Source organism: Limulus polyphemus, unplaced genomic scaffold (assembly GCF_000517525.1).
Source record: "Limulus polyphemus unplaced genomic scaffold, Limulus_polyphemus-2.1.2 Scaffold2193, whole genome shotgun sequence".
NCBI classification, from domain to species: Eukaryota; Metazoa; Arthropoda; class Merostomata; order Xiphosura; family Limulidae; genus Limulus; species Limulus polyphemus.
The window spans coordinates 19,724-42,153 of record NW_013667803.1 but is presented as its reverse complement, the minus strand read 5'-3'; the positions used below and the strand labels follow the sequence as shown (position 1 = coordinate 42,153).

General features: G+C 31.5%; 1 protein-coding gene across 6 annotated transcripts in view; it reads left to right on the top strand.

The window, feature by feature from the left end:
* Positions 1–22,430, top strand: part of LOC106466226 (WASH complex subunit 2-like) — a 181,958-nt gene that overhangs the window by 150,899 nt on the left and 8,629 nt on the right. For all 6 annotated transcript variants that reach the window (XM_022394196.1, XM_013926476.2, XM_022394198.1 and 3 more), the window contains 4 exons: positions 4,233–4,343; positions 14,460–14,655; positions 19,731–19,771; positions 21,066–21,161. In XM_022394196.1, coding sequence (XP_022249904.1) covers positions 4,233–4,343; positions 14,460–14,655; positions 19,731–19,771; positions 21,066–21,161 — 444 coding nt within the window. The remainder of the gene's footprint in view (positions 1–4,232; positions 4,344–14,459; positions 14,656–19,730; positions 19,772–21,065; positions 21,162–22,430) is intronic.

The following is a 22,430-nucleotide window of genomic DNA, read 5'->3' as shown; positions in this document are numbered from 1 at the left end:
TCAAAATATGTGTAATATATGTTGATTGATGTGTAATTTAAAATTTAATTAAAGATAATGGTGAGTTCTGTGATTGTGCAAAAATGAAAATGTTGAGTTATCTTCAGTATGACTGTACATATTCGCACTTTATACATATTGACTACATTTTAGGTGTGCACCTAATATTCAGAGTCCATGACTCTTGCAAGCATAATATATTTAAATAAAGATGTATAATCTTCAGACAGTGATTAAACCTGTTCTGTTTCTATAAAGCTCAAGAATGCCTTTGGCAAGCTAGGAACTTATTTTAAATCCATTAAAATTCTACAAAACTAATCTGATAACCACTGAATACAAAAAAAAAGAGGACAAAATCGAGAAGTTTTTTACAAATCTTGTCAGACCATTAACAAAACTTTATTTAACTGTTATTAAATGAGCTTAGAATTGTGTATTGTCATATCAAGGAATTTTGGTATCCAAAATTCAAATATAGAACTACAATAAAATCCAAATTTGATGGTGTTAAACAATAATTTTATATCAAAACTTTGTGTTTGTGCTTCCCAAAATATGCAAAATAATTAATGGAATGTCACATACAAAGTACATTGAGCATCCTACATTAACTCTTAAAAGTTGTGTTGTCAGGTTTTATAGGTATGTGATTCTTTGCAGTAGCTGTTTGTGATCTGTTGGCAATAAATTTCAACAATAAATGGACCTCACATAATCCACTTGTTTTAAAATAATATATATTCAGAACAACTCAAATGTATGTACAAAAATTCATTACACTATTGACTATCACAATTGTATCCAAAGCTTTAGATAATTCCACATGGGCAGATTCAATTACCTTTTACAATTACTTTGAAACAACAAATTATTCTCCTCTACTCTGTTATTACAAAACAAAGCTGTGATACTCACTTTAAAATCACCACTCTAACCATTGGTTACCAGAGTGGTATCCAGAGTTTTAAATAATTTTCTTCTTTTCATCAAAGTCCACACAGGCAGGTTCAGTTACGTTAGAACACCCTTTGACAAGAAAAATTGTACTTCTCTATCTCTGTTACTACAATACAAGCTGTGAAACCCAGTTCAGAAATTGCCCATTACGGCTAAACTCACACAAAGTCTAACGTCACTTTTTCACTTTCACTGACTTAACTTACTTGCACTGACTTGGTGCCTGTGTGTATATATATATATATATATATTGTTCTACTGAGGCCTAGATCTTTCTACAAACTATGAGACATTACAATGGTACAATATGCACTTAAAGCAATTAGAAAAATTAAGAAGATTCAAGTAACATGACATCAATTCAGCAACTGAACTATGCAACAAATGATTCGTAAGCAGTTACGTAAGCAAACCTGTGATACATTATCACTTCTTAAAATATTAAATTTATCATTTGCACTTCATAACTCTTGTGTTAAAATTAAATGAAACAGTCGTGTATATCTATCATGTGTATTGACAGTTCCACATTGATGTATGTACATTTTTTGTGAGTCAAAGAATTGAAGTTTCTATTTAACTCTTTCAGCATGGGCTTGGTCCCTGGGACCAACCTCATAACCATTTTGTGCTTGTTTTAGTTTTCATTCTATAAGTTTTAAATTAGGAAATATATGTTCACGAAATTTGGCAGATTATCAGTAAACATTACAAGGCTTTTATACACAAAATATCAGATTTTTTTTTCATCAAGTCTTAAGATTTGTAAAGCAATGTTTTTCTCATGCCTTTTTCTTTCAGCATTTTGCCTATCCAACATGCAAAGTAATTTTTATTTTAAGATTAAAAATACTTTTATGCATCATAAAATATTTAAATTTCACATGCAAAATCTTTATAACATTCATATACTGAGATAGTTATCAAACATTTTTGAAGAAAAAACTTGATATCTTATCTGTTATTTTCACTAACACATCTCTATACAGATTTGGTTGATTTGACCAAACCCGTAACCACCATAAAAAATTTTGAAATAAATATAAGTTATGCCTTTTTCATTCTAGAATGACTACAGATTATAACACATAACACAAATGTTTAGACTAAATAACTTAAATCTCATAAAATTATACATTTATATATATTTATTATTTTTATTATATTGACCTTTCAGCCGTGCCTGGCTAACAATACAGAAGTTACAATGAGTCGGTGCGCGTGCACTCATGTTATCATATCCAATAATGTAAAACTGACCTATAGTCTTCACAAAGTGACCTGTCTTGGCTATGTATTAATGGACTAGTATTTTGTAAAATACAGTCACATTTCAATTATTATACATTATTACTATTTACAAATAACTTTGTAACTTGTTTTTCTGAAAACATAGAACAGTAAATAAAGAAGTAAATCAAACAATTATTTCTTCTAGTTATGAACTTTGTACTCATTTGCTGCTTGTCATAGGTTGCTAAGCCTTATAAAGTTTTGCACGTGGAGCAGGAACTCAAGAGCCAGCATGGGCCCTGGCGCCTCGCCGAGCCCACCTTTCTCTCTCTCTCTCTTTTTTAACATTTTCAATAATTTATTAAAAAGAAGATCCTAAATTTGGACAGATTGAGCTCATAAACCAGACAAGATCATAGCAGCAGCCGTTTTTATCTCGCAGTATAAGCATAAAAACATTAATAAAGTAACAACAAATATCTATTAAATCTATAAAGTAACAAATACATATTAATTATTACTCAAATTATTATTTCAGTCATTCTTAATGTATGAAGCATCTGTATATAAAGAAAAGCAAAAAACTATGGTTTTTTATCATTAAATGAAGATATAGACTAAAGATGCTTTGTGGGCTTTATGGCATAACCAGGTTTCATTCGTCCAGGCCCCAGGGCAGTCCCCCCCCCCTTCCTGTCAGTGGGCCTAACATGGAGGATGTGAAACGAAATATATTTTTAATTTTATATATATATATATATATACATTTCAAGTAACCAAAAACTCATAAATTACTATATCGATATAATATAATTTCACTATAATTTATCAAGCTTAGTAATTTAGCTGTATTTGGGACTAAAAAATATGAAATTTCGAGCAGACTAAAGACTCACTTTACCAGCATGAAGATTTGTATCGAAGGAAAGAGATGACCCTGTTATATATGAAAATGGCTGAGAAAACCACTAGGGGTACATTATGAACTTTTAATTGGTTATTCACATGTCATAGACAGAATTGCATATAAGGGAGTGTTTCCAAAAATGAAAAGAGGTGAGCAGGGCCAGTGTGTTTGATTCAGTACATGAGCAATATCTCAGGAAATAGAAAAGATAGGAGGTTCTTATTTTATATTCTAGCTTTTTAATATCAGTAATTTGAGTTCCTAATTCATACAGAACTATAGACTTTGTATTTCAACATCACAAACATCTAATTTGAACCAGTGCTGCTTTCAACGTACCATGTGACACACAAAAATCGATGTTTAGGTGTATGTTTTTAATATTTATTTTTAAATTAAAAGATTAAATAATGTATAATACTACAATTTGAATTATAATCTACAGTTATTGACATAAATTCATAAAATAGTAGTTCAATGAAATTTTGAATGCGAGTCAACAAACTCGATGACGTGGCCTTTGACTTGTGTGGAAAGGGTTAAGCTCCAAGAAGTCCACAGAAATTATTATAGTTTTATTGTACTAAATACCTAATGTTTTCTAGGTAATGATTTATAATAGAGATATATTGTTTGTGTACATATTTTTGCTGACTTGAGATATTTAAACAGAACCAGCACATATTCTACTAATAGTCTAATACATTATATACACTCTTGTGTGAACTTTTAGCAATATATAATAGTCTGTGTGTGAAAGATGTGAAGAGGGGGAGTATATTAACAACATAATTAGCTAACATATGCATTTTCAGCTAAACAACCTTATCTGTAATTTTTGTCACTAATCATTATCTTATATAATCAATACATATCACTGTGTGACTGCATGCAAATATATCTCAGACATTATCTTAAAATATAGTCAGTTGTATTTTTACTATTTTAGTTTAAATTTTTGAAGGATCTGTAGGATAACTGCCAGTTTCAAATATTGAGATTCACAGTTCTTTCACAATAAGAATTCACAATTAAAGTAAAACACAGAATAAATGAAGGGTGGTATATATTATATTTGTTTATGATTTTTTTATTTACCAGCATTTTAATGTTTTTTCATATTTTTGAGCAGTCTAAACCTAGAAGTAAGTCAATGTTTGAGGATGAAGATATACTGTTTGGTGGACCAGCTAAGGAGAGTCCAGAAGTTGACCTTTTTGCTGTAGACATCCCAAGTTCAGAGGTTTGTTTCTGTATATATAAACTTAAGTTATTCAAGGTAGATCATTGTTTAAGGCTTATGAAATAAGCACTTGTTTGACTATGTATTTTTTTTATATTATCATATGAAAGACAAATATTATTCACAAAATATGGCTTGTAATAGTGTCTCTTTAATAATATCAACTTACTTATTTTTATTCTGTGAGATACTTTCTTTTCAATATTAATTTTGTGAAAAATCCATAAATATTATTTCTCAAAGAAAGTCACTTGACTTTATGAAATCACTTTGTTTTTAAATTTTTATTTATTTTTTGACACTACGTAAATAACTTTGGTGTTTTTGCATTTCATTAAAAATTTATTTTGAACAAGCTGAATGCCTGTCACATGATGGGAAATGATGATTCATTTTTCTAAAAATTAATTATAATCTATTAACAATATAGGTATGGAGAATGAGTTTCTTATTTCTATATTTGTATATTTGGTCATCTCCTTTAAATATTACTTGATTAACATTTTGACTTCTGTATATTTTTAAGTTATGTTCAAATGTTGTTCTTGATAAATCCTTATAGAATTGAAACATCCAAAAAAAACGATTCTTGAAGACATATTCCTAGTTATTCAACTGTATGACCCTGCAACTTATTAATTATGACTGTAAAGGCAGTGAATTTTATGAATTTTAGTGTCTTCTCCTTGGAGTGTCTTCCTGGATTTGACTTTGTTAGCCTGTTGACGTGAATAAACACATTTTAATTTGTGCATTTTCAAAACTGAAATGTGCTGTGGGTAAAACATGCAGGTTATTATAGAATATATATATATATATATATATATGGCTGGAAGAACTTTAAAAATAAAAACTTGCTTGTCACGACAAAGTGCTGTTGTTTCATGGTAGTTGAGTGTGAACGGACGGCTTTTCGTCTTTATATAGTAGCTATTATATCATAACTTTATATAATATCATATTTATTCTCCTTGCCAAGGTATATATCTTGAAGGGTTTTTTAATTGGTTTTTAACTGTCCACATTTACATGAATTACACACACTCATAAATGTGATTAGTTAACATAACTTGTCACATTCTCCCAAGGGTAACTGCTAGTCTAATCAACATTAGCCACATGTATTTCCTGTTCTAGTCTATATCCAACATGATGAACCTTTTGCAATCTTATTTTCTTTCCGTGACAGTTAATTGCCTTTGAATTCTATGCTCTTTAGCATATGTTGACCTTTTTACTTTCCTAACAATTTGTTTTTGTTCCATGGAATTGAATCCATCATTTTCTGAGGTAAATCCTGTTTTTATATTTTTTTAATCCAACCTGAGATACCTGATCTGTTGCAGTTCAGCCACATGATTGATAAAAGTTGTTGTCACATGGTTTATTACAACTCATTTTTCTGGAAAGAAACCAAAGTTTTTGAATATGCAGAGGTGAATTTGAATGACTAAAATTAAATGTCTTCTCTCATTATCTGATGCCATCTGTACAAACATTGTCATTGGATCAAGGAATAGATGTGTGAAAGCTTTTATGAAAACTTTATTCTAGACATGCCTAAGATGTGGATAATGCCACTGAATTATGTCTCTCTATGACTAAGTTTTCATCAAAAGAAACTATGTGTTAAATTTATTTACATCTTTTTTGTTGGAAGCTAGTTTGGTGGATGAGATGTTTGAATATAATGCACACACACACACTTATCAGAATTTTCAAAATTGGGATATACCTTTTACTTAATGGCATTGGATAACAAAGAAATGTAAACCAGCGTGAGGCACCAGTTCAATCCAAATTGTACTCCAGTCATAGTAAACAAAGCATGTCGTCTTGTAACAGGGAAAATCCAAGAACACAAAGACAAGGGCGTCCGTGTGTCCCAGGCAACATAGTCAAGAATGATCTCCATCTAGAAACACAAATCACGTGTACGCAAGATACTTCCATGATATATCTGTGCAACTATTAAATATATAAAGCATGAAAAGACGTGCCGACATGAACTGTAATGATGTGGTGGGTCTCCAATCCTTATTTTCTGTGTTTAGCCTGTCAGTCTGAAACATTATTGATTTATACTGTATCAGCGTAAATATGAATCCTTCTTGAAGGAGTTTTAGTTGAAAAGCTTTTGTTTTACTGAGTTCTGCCTGCAATTCTTTATTTTGATGGCAAGAAAGAGTTTAATTTAATGGCTTGTAGTTTGCAGTATAGTATTTGGTAGGTTATTGAGCATATGCTATTATGCTGTAGTTACTGTACAAGATCTGAAGGCAATCTGTCTAGCATACAACACAATGGTTTGTGCTATTAATGTGGCAGTATTCATGCACAAATACATGTGTTTAGTGTTGAAGAAATAAGTGGGCCTTAAATAAAATTTTTTCTGAGAGTAATGTTACACCAATAAAGTAACACAATTACCAAGCAATAAAGGAATAGAAATATATAATTTGATTAGACTATTAAAACTGCAATATATAAAATAACGTATGAAACATAACTGGAATATACGGTTCACCTGATATCTTGACACTGAAACATTTGGCATATATAATATCATATTTTAATTTATTTTTTTTATAATATCATAAGTATTTTTTGTTAATGATGGGAGAGCTCACACTACACTGAAGGAAAAGCGGAGTTAACCAATGTTTTAATACTAATAATACTGAATATTTTCGCCTGGATCGAAATATGCATTAATGTTTGAAATCAACTGGAGAAAGTGAAATCCACTAAATATACCCAGCGTTTTACTTGGTTTTAACGTAATATGCTTACTAGTGCAAATTGAAAAATTCCATTAGCACGAAGTTTTATTGAATAGTCTCTTAAGATTTATATTGGTCCTAGTTGCACTGGTATATGTTGATGTGGACTGTGATTGTATGGTTCGAGACCAAAATGTAACACCCTTTCAGCATTGCTTTCAAGGCCGCTGAGTACCCTTCAGGTGTTTGGGTGTGGACACGACAAGAAACTTGTTTCATAATGTAAAGTATCGTATTAAAATGGTTTAAAATGGAAGCTTGTGTTATGTTACATTCAGGATATATATATCGATAAGACTAGTGCTTTTAGAGCATGCTCTATGAACTGCAGTATACCTATAAAAGAGCACCTGTGAGGTGATATTCCTTCACTTTTTGATTATTACTACGTTTTATATTTTGTGAGTTTGTTAATTATAACATTATTCTCATTATTGATAAAGTGCACACCTGTATATCAAAATTCAAAATTTAAGTCAATTAAATAATTCTTACTTCCTTTCATCAATTTGTTACTCATAAATAATTCACAACTGCTATTTTGACTACTACCAACATTTATTTTATATAATTCACAAAGAAAAATGAAAAACATTTTCTAAGTTACATTTTAGCATAAACAGTGCACTAATAGATTTTTTCTAATTTTTCTGCCCATTCTAAAATATATGTTTATATTTGCTAAGAAACTATCTACCCTTTAGAATATGATTATTAATGTTTTGTTTTTCATGTGATTTTCTTTTTTTTCTTTGAATTTTATTAGCACAGCCTCTCTTTTCCCATGTTTGTATGAGCTTACTGCAGGTTATAAACAAGTATAATGAAACTCAAATTGAAAATAGCTATGGGTAAAGATCAAGCACCATTAAATAGAGCAGATTATAAACTATTTATTTGAATGTAGAGTGAATGAAGTGGGGCAATAAGAAATTTGTTTTCGTGTGAAAATGACATGGCATAGCTTGTGCAGAGAACAACAACAGAATGGAAGTTTAGAAGTAACAAACCACAGATTTAGTCATTTGTTTATTGTTCCTTTAAACATTATTTTTCTTTTGTAATAAATTACATGTTTGAAAAATATGTTAATTTTTTTCTACAATAAGACATCTGTAAAGACTTTTTAAGTTTAGTGAGTAAGAACATCAAAATATACTGGTAACACAAATCCTTATTTATTTAATATTAGTACATTCAATCAAGGCACATAAATAACATAACTTATAGTTTTCTTAAAATTAAATATATTTATTAGATGTAAATTATTTTCATTTGGTGTTATAAGTTCGTTTATTACTAGTAGATATGAGTTTATAATAAAAATTATTTGAATTTCACTTCTAAATGGTTCTAGTTGGTACAAAATATGTAGAACATTCCAATTTATGTCACTAATAAGAGCCTATAGGGGAGGTTACAGTTTTCTATTTCCGTACTGAGTAGTTTGTGTTATTCTATATTTTAGTTTCAGTTTTACGTCTTAGAGATGTTGACTTTTAGAAACATCATAGAGAATAATTCTTGTGAAGATATTCATTTGTTTATATGGCTATTTCTTTAACTTTTGATCATGGAGTATAATACTCAGGCACGTTCATGATAAGTAGAATTAACCGGTTCCTAATTCTCTCTTTGCCCAAATATATTTTTTATTAGCATAGAATTCTATTCATATTAGTTTTCAGGTGGTTCAGAACAACTAAATGAGCTATTTGGTTTAAGTCTGTTGATATTCAACCAAAACGAGTCCTGAATTATTACAAAGAGGACAATGATTTTATTAATAAGTGCTTCATATTACAAGTAGTATTCGCCTGAAGCTCACCTTTGATTCAGGGATCACAAAACAATCTTTCATGACACCCAGCATCAGATTGATTCATCTTTGGTTCTGAGATCATGAAATTACCTTCCTACTTATTATAGATAAGTAGGAAGTATGTATTTCTTTAATAGTTGATTTTAAGAGAATACTTTCATTCAAACACAATGCTCAACAAGAATCTAGACCTTAAGAGTTTCAAAGAACTGGTTTAAAAGATATACAAGTCAATAATATCTCATAAATAATTAATTAGTCCTAGGCATTGAATTTGTGCCTAAATTAAACAAACATATTTTTCTTATGGTAATCTATTTTACAGAGGGTTAATCACCTTTTATATGAAAGATTTGGAGATATGTTACAAGAAGTGCAGGATATGAAACCATGGGCAATATGTTTAGCATCTCTAAATTTAGTTCACAGCAAATTCTGGACCAGTTGATTGTAATACCATTAGGGTTAGTATTGTTATTGGAAGTTAAGTGAAAGCACATTCCAAGGAAGGATATTTATTCATAAAGCAAGATTGGTAAGCAATACTAAGCTAACATAACATTTTGAAAAAAGGGAGTATTTGGTGCTCTCCATGGTAGAGAGAATTTAGGAAATAATGGGTTCCCTGAAGTCACACCACTGGCAAATCTGGAGCAACACTTTTATCTGCAAAGTAAAAGCTATGGTTATGAAATAGAACCTAGATTGTGCCATTAACTATCTAATAAACAAGGGGTTCAAATTAATGAAGGTTCACAAACTTCCAGCCACAGCTTGAAATCAATGGTTGTTTTTATGAGAAACTGTATTCAAGGTAGTAACATCTGACTAGACAAGTTTTCCAATGCAGCTCCTATGATAGGCTTTTGTGTTTTTTAACTTTTTAAACATGGTCTCACAAGACAATATCCACATGCAGTGGAGAGTCTATGGACAGTCTTTCAAGGTATGTAGTTTAAGATTGATCTCGCCATCCCTTGCAATGATGTCTCATGCAAGAGGGCTTAATTTTGACCATCAGACTGAACATGATCAACAAAAAATTCCAATGGACAGCACAGATACTGGTACATAGTTCTTACACAGTGTAATTAATCTCACTTAAAGCTGTATAGTCAATTTTAAACTAAGAACAGAAGACTCGCATACAGAAATTTGTTTGAATTTGTACTGAAATATCAGTTTAAGATCAAAACACTTATAATTCAGAATTAGATTTAAACATTTTCTTATTTTGCTTCTCTGAATATATTGGTAATATATTTTGTAGTTGTTGTTAGTTGTCAAACAGTATTATTAACTAGGAGTGCATATCTCCTCAAAGTAGTTGATACGATACATATCTAGAAACAAACGTTTTAACAACAGTTTGTTACAAAGTTTGACAGTCTTGTCTGCAATTTATTATCTATATTACTAACATTGTCTTATTTAAGTACTTCAAACTTTATAGTGCTTTTTCAAATTCACTGGTTTGATCAATTAAATGGCAGCTGGCAAGAGAAGTAAAATAAAAAAGTTAATATCTGCCTATCTATTTTCATGATATTAGAAAAACACGTCTTGATAGAAATTAATAAAAACCCTATAACCTGAGTGCTTTCGAAAGGTAGACCTTTCTTCTTCAGTTTGCCCCTAAAAAAGAAAGGTCCTCTTTTCGAAAGTGCTCGGGATATAGAGTTTTATTCATGTCTATCTATTTTGTTATTGTTAATTTGTTATGTTACTTTGCATGTAATATTTTTGATAAAAGAAATGAAGACAACACATAGTACTCAATACTCATCTTCTTTTATTGAATCATAAATTTTTAGCAAAAATACTTAATTAGAAATTCTGATTTTTTTCTGTACAAAAGACTTATAATGATCACCTAAAACTTCCTAAATTTCTTGGAGATACATAAATCGTATCGGACGATGTATCTTATCGTGGTATCAACAGACATTTAGTTTTATGTTTCCCTAATGTTTATATTATAATCTTTTTTTGCAGATGTATAGTTTTATGGTATATGAATTATAAACAGTTAGTTTATTAAAGAAATACATACTTCCTACTTATCTGTGATTTAGCATATTGCAAAATTGTATAGCTCTGAATTTCAAAATAATATTGTTTTTTTAGATATCATCTGTTGCAATAGGACAAATAGCCTGTAAGAAAATATAAGTACTTTGTATTCAGCTATACCCCAAGCTGTTTATAATTGTTAACTGTGTGTAAGCTTTATGTAAACCATCTTTTTTTAATGGATATCCACCAAAAACATGTGACTCAATCTAGTGCATCATAATAGAGGTATAATAAAGAATCAAAGTAATATAGTTTATCATTTGTTCTTATAAAAACTAAAAGCCATTCTTAGAATTTAAAAAACAAGGAAAATTCAAAATGAAATTTAAAAGCAAATTTTAAATTTTTACTAAGTTTTATGCTGTTTCACAGACGTTGTTTTTAATAAAGTTAATAAAAACTGTCAGTTTATAAATTTGGAATTCCTTAGTACTATTTGATGGTGTTTTTTAAAGTAAATTATGCATCTGATGACATTGTGAAGTTATCCCAAACATCAAAATATATGTATTTATTAGTTAGACTTAAATCAAAGTCTTTGTGGAGAATGTATTTTTTGCACATTTCCAATTCATCAATGACACATTTACTTTGTGCTTGTTTGCCTTGGCTCTGGTATGACTTACAAAGTAGGTTGCATGGGTTGTTTTTACTTATTAGGAGAAAATCACATAGTTAAACTTCCACAAATTACACAGGCCTTCGAATTTAAACTTCATAGAAGTTGTTTTGTTTTTATTATGAATGGAGTTTCCATAATTCAGCTATGCAGATTTCAAAAATAATATTCATTTTTTTCTATCACGTAAGGATGTTTTTACAAATCGGGAAGAAAAAACTCTTACTTAGATCAAATTATTATTTCGTTTACCACAATGAACATTTTTTATTATTATGTTTGTTAACAAAACTACAAAATAAACTGAAGAAAAGGGAAGAACATTGATGTGAAACACATATGCATCCTCATTCATCGTGATTTCTTTTGTGAAATCTACATCTTTTAGTCCTACAAGTTGTGGTCTTTCTTTTATGTATTGCATCTGGAGTATCTCATTTCCACGATCAGCAGTAATCAGCCATCGTGCTGATGTTCCACCTTCCCTGATACCTCCTTTCCATTTCCCTGATGTCTTTATGAAACCTTTCCCCTTGTTCTTCACTGACAGCACCAAGATTTTCAGGGAAATAGTCAATATGTCATTGTAAGAAATAAAATTTCAAGCTCATATTACAATTCAACTCTTTGAATTTATTGAGCATGTTATTGACAATATTTTTGAAAGTTGGGTCCTTGTTGTTTCCTAAAAATTTGTCAATTACATCTTTAAAAGCAATCCATGCTTCTTTTTCAACTTTCCTCATTGTCCTTTTGAACTGTTCATCTGAAGTCAATTTCCTAATATGAGGCCAACAAAAATCCCTTCTTTAAGTTTCACTTCTGAAAGAGCTGGGAATTTCCCACATAGATACTTCACCATTTTTGTCTAAGGCCTTTACAGACTGCTTCATGAAGCATGTGAAGTGGAGGAAATAGGACATTTTTGTGTCAAACTTTCACGTGCAATATTTTTCTATCTTGGTATCAGGCTGACTGTGTGGCCATTGCGTCTTTATCCAGTGCTGATTTCATGCTCTTCTGCTCCATTCACACAAAAAAAAACTGAAACTTTATATAACTGGATTGTTGACCTGAAGTATACAAATGACTTTTAAGCCTCCACAAAGTAGCCAACCATGTTCTTTGTATTTTACCTTATTAAGAAGTTTGAGATTTTGGTAGGTTTCCTTTAAGTGAACTGAATGAACAGATGCATATATGTTACCATTATGAAGGAGAACAACTTTTAGACTTGTTTTGGTGGAATCAATTAACAGTTGCCATGCACTTAGTTTATGGACTGCAGCTCCTAGCATTGGTATTAAACTCTTTCTCAGTACCAGTAAAATGATGTCTCTGGAGAAAGTAAATTCTTAGCCCAAAGTCTGGACCACAAAATCTCTGAAGAATCCTTTTGAAGGCCCAAATCTCTCACCAAATCATTAAGTTCACCTTGTGTGAAAAGTTATGGTTCAACAGATGTTTCAAGTTGAAAAAAATCCCTATCATCATTTCTATTGACATCAGAATCAGATGAAACTGTATCAACAGCTTTCAGTGGAGTAGGTACAGGTACATCAGGTCCAGGAGCAATAGTTTTGTAGTCATCTCCATGGTTACTAGGCTCATGCCAGACCATTGGAATTCCTAAAGGCAAAGACTTTTTCTTAATTTTAGTCCAATGTTTCAACTCTTTGACATAAATGATGCAAACTTTGTGTGGAACCCATGATTGGTCTTGGTTCAAAATACGTGTAATATGCTTTTTTTTGACAAATTCTGTAATGTTTTGCCTTTGTTTCTTTACAATAAATTTACCACAAATATAACAGAATATGTTTGGGTCATTTACACAACCTCTTGTTGCCATAGCAATGAATAAATAATATCGAAAAGAAAAAAATAATGCCAAAGTGCATGCAGAAACAAATACTATCCAGAAATGACACATCATGTGGCCTGCTAACTGTTTATATACTAGTGGTGTTTTTCTCATTGCAATTGGTCTAGAGATATCTATAGCCAGTGGTTGTCAGAATTTTAAGCATAACAAAATATGACCTGATTTCATTGAAAATGATTCACTTATGTAAAAGTACATATGACATTTGTGAAAAATCTGTACGTGATGGAGAAAAATGGACATCATTTTCAGATTCAGCGTACAGGAATTATTGTAGAACGTGAAAAATTTAAAACAATAAAACCATCGCAGGCCTGTGTTATCACAAGTCATAATGTATATAGGGTGGCCCAAAATGCATATACCAAAAAGAAGTTGAATAACATTTTTATTATTTGACTAACATATTTCAAAACAAAATATCTTCTGAATGCTTGTAAGTTTACTTCATTTAATTAATAAACTTCTACATGTCTTCCATCATTAGCTATAATAAATCTGATTCTGTGTTCAAATTCTGAGAACACATTTTGCAACACAGCTGTAACAATTAACTTAAATAAAACTTACAAGCCTTCAGAAGGTATTTTGTTTTAAATGTTATTGTTATGTGTTAATTTATATTACTTTCATAGCTGCTTGAAATTGTTATATCTTGAAACTTTGACTCATTAAAAACACTCATTGTTGAGCATTGGTGATGCAGAAAATACAATGGTATATAGATTTAATTTACATTAATCTGATTTATTTTGTATTAAACCTTAAGCCGAATACCGTATGAGTGATAATGCTGTTGTTAAGTTCTTGTACTATACTCTGTGTTTGCGTGATCATATATTTTTAACACATCATGTTTGTAGCATGCCAAAGTCCTAAAAGCTTTTTGTTTCTTTAACATGTACAATTTTTCCTTTGGACCACTCAACAGCCTGCTCAAACATCCTCAAGTAAAATTGTTAATTCTAAAGCCAATTCTACATTAACAACAGCCTCTCGTAACCTTGATAGAAAGCTTGAAGGGTCAACCAACAAACCAGCTGGGGGAGTTGCATTATTTGGTGGGATTAATGTATTGGGTGAGAGTGTGTATGATCAAGATAGAAGCCCAAATAAATATACTATAGGTAGGTATAAATATATGTATACTCACTTATGTCAGACTTTTATTGAAATACTATGACATTACATGGCAATTAAAAACACATGCACTCATATTTACCTATATATATATATAGAGAGAGAGAGAGAGAAACAAAAAGTTCACAAGAATAAACTCTAACATTTATTGTTTATCAATCATTGTCATGTTTATAGTAAGCTTATAAGTTCTTCATGTTAATGAATTTATTTCTTTAGTTGTCACTCTCTGTCTGGAAATTTATTTTGATGTTGATTGCATTAAAATAAAAATTAATAAAACTGCTGAAAGTAAACTAAAGAATGTTTTTATTAACTGTAAAATAATTCTTTAAAGAAGATACATGTAAAACTTTCTAATTACTTTGATCATCATTCTAAGACACAAAATTAGGGAAAAAGTATTTCTTTATACTTGGGTTAATTGTTTATTTTGTCAGATTGGTTATACACAACAAGATAAATAGATTGTAACAATTATTAGAAATGATATTTTTTATGTATATTCTGAATTTTCTTGTACTTGTAAGAGATATTATATATTCATCTCATACAATTTTAATTTACAATTAGTTTTATGTCCCTCAATAAGAATAACCGAGTCATTTGAAACATGTAATAATCTAAATTTAAAATTTTTATTTTTGTTTTAACTTGTGTTCTTTGAATAACACTAATCATGAATTCAAACTCTGTAAAAAAAATTATAAATTATATATATTCTACTAATAATGTAATTTTACTTACAACAATAGTTTATATTGATTTTTCTGTTTAAGGATAAACTTGTACTCCATTTTTATGATCCCAGTCAGCTTTGAGTTTTCATAATTGTTTAATGGCTACATTTGTTTTTTAAAAAATTATTTTAGGGATAAATCTTTCTTGTTAAAACAAAGGTAGAAGACTTTTTTCTTTAAAGTTTCTATATTACAAGTTGCAAAGCTTTGTTTAACACCTCTTTGTGAAAATAACGTCTAAAATACATCTAAAGGCCATTTAGTGTTTGTGACCTTGATTTCTCCCTTTTTAGCCATGGCACAGTGGCTGATAGAAAGGCTCTGAGTTTTTCAAATACAAATCTTTAGCTTATAGCTTCGTCATCTCTTGACTGATTTGAGATCTAATTACAGTTTTCGATTGATGTATTTGACCATACCCAAGGACTCATAGACTAAATTAATCCTGCATCACAGAATTTCAGTTTGAGAGTAGGCTGGTTGAGATCCTGATGAGTAATAAAATCGAATCAGGTATATACACACACCCCACACTTGGTATTGCTGGCACACAAAAATATAGCTAATAAAAAGTAAAAAAGGTCTCCTAGATTAATTTACTCTAATCCTACCTAAAATAATTTTAATTGCTGAGGCTATTGAGGATTCCCTCTTGTTTTTCATTAGTTTTGTGGAGAGACGTTTGGAGTTAAAGTTAGTTGCTATAGATTTTTTTAAAAATCAGTGGGGATTGTTTTAACTGCTTTGAAGCTTTTTTTATGCTTTTGTACTTTGTATTTTATGATCTTTTAATTCAAGGTTTAGAATTATTGAGGGGCAAAGTAGTCATGCTTCACTCTGACAATTACACTTTGGTGTCTTACATTTTCTGTCAAGGGGGCACTGAGTCCAAGTCTCTTTGTTTTTAAACTTTAGATCTTCTATATTGGGCCCACTTCCATCATATCATCGTACTAGCTTGCCATGTTCTGGAGGTGATGAATTTGGTGGTGGATCAATTGTCTTAACCTAACCAAATTCTTCCGAGAGAATGGATGCTTCATTGAGGGTTTTTACATAGGATTTGCTCATGGTTCTGGACACTGATGATCAGTGCATTTGCCACTCATTGGAACACTAAACTACTGGCATTTTAGTCTCTAGTACCTTACCCTTGGGCATTGGCAGTAGATGCATTCAGTCAGGATTGGATTGAATTGCACCTATATGTCTACCCACTGATACGTCTATAACTCAGAGTCTTAGCAATTATTCGTTAACCCCTTATCGCTTTCTGTTGATAGCACCGAGTTGGCCAGCTCAACCCTGGTTTCCACTTTTGTAGTACCTTCAGGAGTGCCCACCTCTTCCACTTCCTCTTTGGCCATCTCTGTTGAGGCAGTCACAATCCAACATCTTGCATCCATCCATCCTGAAGCTCAAGCTTCATGCATGAAGGTTATGAGATCCTTCGCACAATGTCGGGGTTTAACTTCTAAGGTTGCTATGTACCTCTCTCTGCATTGTCCCACGATAGACATTTATCAATGGAAATGGCACACATTTTGACATTGGTGTATTGTGAGGAGGTTGAAACCACTTCTTCCAAGAGTTCCAACCTTATTAGCTACCTCTAGATACTCGAAGAAATGAAAATTCTCTGAGATCCCAGTGCGCTCCAGCCTCCTCAAGTTGTTTTGAGTCCTTTGTCCCAAACAATTGTTTCAATTACCTAACTAGGATATAAAGATGGTGTTACATGCTCTTTCTCAACATCAGTTTGAGCCCATAGCCTCATGTATCACCTTTTCCTTAAGGTTTATTTTGTATTGGTGCTGGCCTGAGGACCTCTATCACTGATGGAATCCCAATCGTTTGTTATGTCCAGTGAGGGCCTTGAAGTGTTATGTTGCTCACACTAAAGTTTTTAGAGGTGCTAGGCAATGGCTTTTTATTCATTGTGATACTTCAGTTTCCCAGGATTTACCCCCGGGTTACCCTGATGTTGTGGGTATTAAAATTGATCCATATTGTTTAATCTGGGCTCTCTTTGGAAGCAAGGAGACTTCTGCACCTCCTATCTCATCAGATTTCGTCACATTTCTATGTCCTTACCAGCCCATTTGAATTGCCTGCTTGAGGACATTGTGCAGGCTGGTATGTGGACTTCTCCAAATACTTTTATCTCACATTACTTGCATGATCAGGAAGTATCTTTCTGTGAGTGTTTTCGACTACACCCTGTAGCTATATTAACCACATCTGCTATATTCTAAAGAAGGGTGAGTATTTTCATTACTAATCTTGTCTCTTCTTTCCTTTCCAGGATCCGCTATCTTTTTTCACAGGATCCCACTCTGTGGCATTGCTCAGTCAGGTGTGCTTTTATCAAACCAAATCTGCACTAGCAACCACTAATACAATATACTTTATCTAGGTTGCAACAGGTCTTTGTAGAAATGAAATATTCCATAAGATCACCTAGAGGCAGACCAGGTGGTATTACTATACTATACTGAACCTCCACTCATGGACTATAATGTGTAAAGATCTTGTCCATCCCTGCCGATCAGTGGATTGCATAAATTGGGGTCGGTTTGCTTTAAAAAACTTAGGGAACTTGCTTCACCTACTGCACTGTTTCCAGAGCATTGTTCCTCAAGACTCCTCAATGCCCATAACTAGTGGAGCTAAGAAGTCCTTACCAATTTCCAGTCACTGGGGTGTTGGACAGAGGTTATTCCTCCAGAGTGTTCGAGTGACTTTCCTCCACTCTTAGGGAAGAGGGCAAAGTTTGGGGCCCTACCCAGGACTCTGGATGTTTTTTTTTCAGGTGTTGGTAGGAGTGGCACCAGCATATGCAGGAGCCTACTCATAATACCAAATCAGATTCTCATCTATCTGGTTGATCAATACTAGTTCAATACATTGTTTGTGGAAGAGGGACAATTGTTTTCTCGTAATTCCGAATGCAGAGTGATCCTATCCAGGGTCCTTGATTGAGCACAGCTTGTTCCATGTTCCCCCCCCCCCATAATTTTGGGGGTAAGGGGAATTTACCTTGCCCACATAGTTAGGGAGTGAGGATGTTCACCCTTAACATGCTACAAGTCAAAGACAGAACCACTACTTGGTGAACTTAGCACTATGAAATCATCAAAGTACTGCTAGAGGCCTACAAATTGACCTTTATCATGGAACTGCATTCATGTATCTGAGTAATCTGTTCATAACAGACTTCATGAACATGGTTTAAGAGACAGAAGACCCACTTTTGGCCCAGATGGTGCAGGATAATGTCAGACCCCACACCACCAGATTATCTATAGATTACTTAGAGCAGTAAGGGATTGAGATAATGGAGTGGCCAGTGGGATCACTGGACTTAAATCCCATCAAACACGTGTGGAACCAACTGTAAAGACAGATTTGTCACTGTGTAAATCTACCTACCAATGTTAGGGAGTTGTGACAAGCCTTGACAGAAGAATGCCAAGACATTGTTGAGAGTGTATACAAGCTTGAGGTAGTCATGCCTTTTACCAGACGTTACTTGAGAATTTTAGTTTTGTGTTCCTCAAGTTTTCATGTTTTACACACTACATGGATTACACTTTTGTTTTGAGTTTGTTTTTTTTCAAAATGTCATAATTTATTTGGAAAACAAAACTCATCAAAGTTTTGGGTCAGAAAAGTTCATAATAATGGCTGTTTTGTTTTAATTAACATTTCTGTTACCTTCTTTATTTACAGAAGTGTTGAGCCCCTTTTGTTTGTTTGTTCCCATAATTGTTTTGAGAAGTGTATAACTATATATTTTAGATTTATGAGTAGCTGTGTAAAAGACATAGGAATCTATAAAGAACACTTCCTTTGCTCAGTTTTAATACCAAACATTTCACTGCACCAATGAGCCTCCCAGTGGTAAGTTTGAAGGCTTATAATGCTAAAAGTGTGTAGTTTTATGCTCAACAACAGGAATAAAAATAAACACTGTACAATGGATTAGTTGCACGTGATAATAGTAGTAGTATGAAATGACAACATTGGAAATAATAGTGAGAAATATATTTCCAAATATATCAGTAGATATAATAGAGTAAATATCTTATCTAATATACAGAGAAAAACATTGTTTTGTTCTTATAATAAAAAAAAAGACTTGATATCTGTTGTCTGCAAGAAAAATGTTTCCTTTTAAATTAGTTATTGTAGATGAAAGATTTTTAAAGAGATTGAGATTATTCCCTATTTTCTAAATGTTTTTTCCCAGTTAGGAAGAAAATTTCTCAGAATATTACTGTTTGATGTACGATACTTCAGTTACTAAATTCTATTTTCAGATGAAACATGTAGTTCTGACACTTTGGAAACTGTTCAAGAGGTAAATTGCCTTGTAATTAAAGTATGTATACAAGTCGTATGTAATTAAGGAATTTTTTAGGGGGGGGGGGGTAACTTATCTATTACTCTCTTGTGTCTTTAAGATATAAATAGTTGAAAAATAATGAGATAAAAGACAGCAGTCATTTGATAAGCATTAACTTATTATACCTTAAAATAGTAGTAAGAGAGAGAATTATGAAAAGTTTTGTATTTTATTTTTTTAACTAAATTTTAAATGTAAAAGAAATATAATGGATGGGTATTAAAGTTAGAATTTACTAAAGTTGATATGGACTGTTATAATACGTAAACCATGATGAATACAACATTTGACTCACTTTTATGAATATTAGGATAAACTATTGTGTATCTGAGTTCCTAAGTACAAACAAATCATATTTCTGCAGTTACTGCAATGAAATATTTAAAGTAACACTGTTGTATTAAAACTCAATGAATCTTGTGAAGTGATAGAATAAATTTCCCACAGCTGAAATTGACCGAAATAGTAAGGAATTGAGCCAAGTAAGATAGGAAACAAAAACGTGCATTTCTAGAATTTTTTTTTAGAAAACATAAATGTACCATATTTATCCCATTAAAACTTAAAATAATTTTTGAAATGAAACATTTATTTAAACATCACAAAATAGCTCATTGTTAAAAATATAAATTACAGGTATCTCAAAAAATAATGGTACCTTGACTCATGTCACGGCCAACTAGTTTACGGCTCTTTAAAAAAGATTGAAGGCCATGAAAATTATGCTTTGCCTGAGTAACATCTATATTATAATGAAGAATTATTTTAAATTCTGTACTTCTTGGAGGGGTGGTGAATAAACTAGAGAGAGGGAAGACCTAGAGAATAAATGTCACAGTTCTTATACTACAGGAGATTGAGCATATTTTTTAATATTTCCTTTTAAAATTAGAACATATATAATATTAAAACTTGATTTATTAATTGTGTTTTGATGCCAAGTTTATATATATAATAAAGTAGCTTATTTAAGTTCTGAATGTAACTATCTAAAACGTCATGACATGCACACTTTGATCTGCCCATAGTGAGATGATTAAACATATAGGATTATTGTAAAATACTCCAACCTGGCAATGATGTTCTAGTGAGATGAACTGTGGACAGTGTTCTAGGCTTTCAGATATTAATAATATCTAACACATCATATAAGCATTCATCACAGTAACTTCAGAAAACAAATTTTTATTTGTGTTGAGTAAATACTAGTCGAACACCTTATGTGAACAATATTTTTCTGTAATTTCAGACAAAGAAAGCACCACCTCTTAAAGACACAAAAAATATCTCTGTTAGTTTTGATGAGCCAGCTGACACCAGCAATACTTTAATTACAACAAATAAAGTAAGTCAATTAAATTTCTATATACATTTCCAGTGAATAAACTGAATGTATTTCTTTTTTATTTTAGATTTATAAGTGAAGTTCATAATACCATCTGAAGGGAATTTTGTTTTTCAAAACATTTGATGTATTATGTACATTCCTATATCATTAAGAACATATAATGTCACCACAGGTGGTTTAATAAATACTTGTTACTGAACTTCACCTGCATTTCACTCATGATATAGAAATACTCAGGAGCTTGGGATTTACAGAAACAGTTTCTTTCATGTTTTGTCCTGTTAAAATGAATCTGTTATTCAGATGAGAGATGACTTCATACAACTTTATTATTTAAAATATTTGTTATCTGTGTTCACAAAGTTGTTTCAACAGATTTTTGAAATAGGTTTGTGGAGATTTTTATTCATTTGTGATTTTTAGGTGTATATTTTAAAAGTTTCTGATCAAAAGTAGCTGATTATAGAGGTCAGAGTAAGAATAACTTATACATTAATGGAGAAAATGAAAATCCAATGTTATAATAAACTGTATAAGTCAATACACCAAAGAACTAAAACCTGTGGGAGGGAGTTGGAGCCTAAAAATGAAGAAAAGATTATCTCGCATACGCCATGTAAAACCTTTGTTACAAGTCCCAAAAGTAACCACTGAAGTTGGAAATTTTGCTTGCCCAATGGCAAACACTTTTTCTAAATCACGTTCTACTTGATAGATCATCACCATATCAGAACTACCAAATGTGTTGTTGTGTTTGTTTCAAGATGAAAATACTGCTCAAAGTTGATGAAAATCCACACAAGTTATTTGGAATTATTAAAGATTTATTTTAAATTAATAGTCCTTATGTGGAAAAACCTCAGATTGAAAGAATAATGCTCTTGAAAGTTAAAATGCATTAGGTTTCTGTTACAAATAACCCATTTTCCTACCCTCCTTCGCTCCTCCCTCTTGACTGTGACACTGACCATGGACTTGACTGTGCTTGCCATTAAGGTCCAAGTTTTTATAAGCCTCACCATTTCTCATCCCTGAAAACAGTTTGATTAGAAATCACCTTAAAAACCAAATAAAATGTACTTTGAACACACTTAGCATTTTGACAAGCAGGATGATACAAGCAAAAAATCTAAATTCTATGCCTAGTGTGGCCTATACAAATATTTAAACCAAATCAGTTTGTAACCATTTCTTTGATTTGGTGTTGGAAAATGCATTACCATATTTTGAAAACAGAAATATAGGTAAGAAATATAAATATTTATT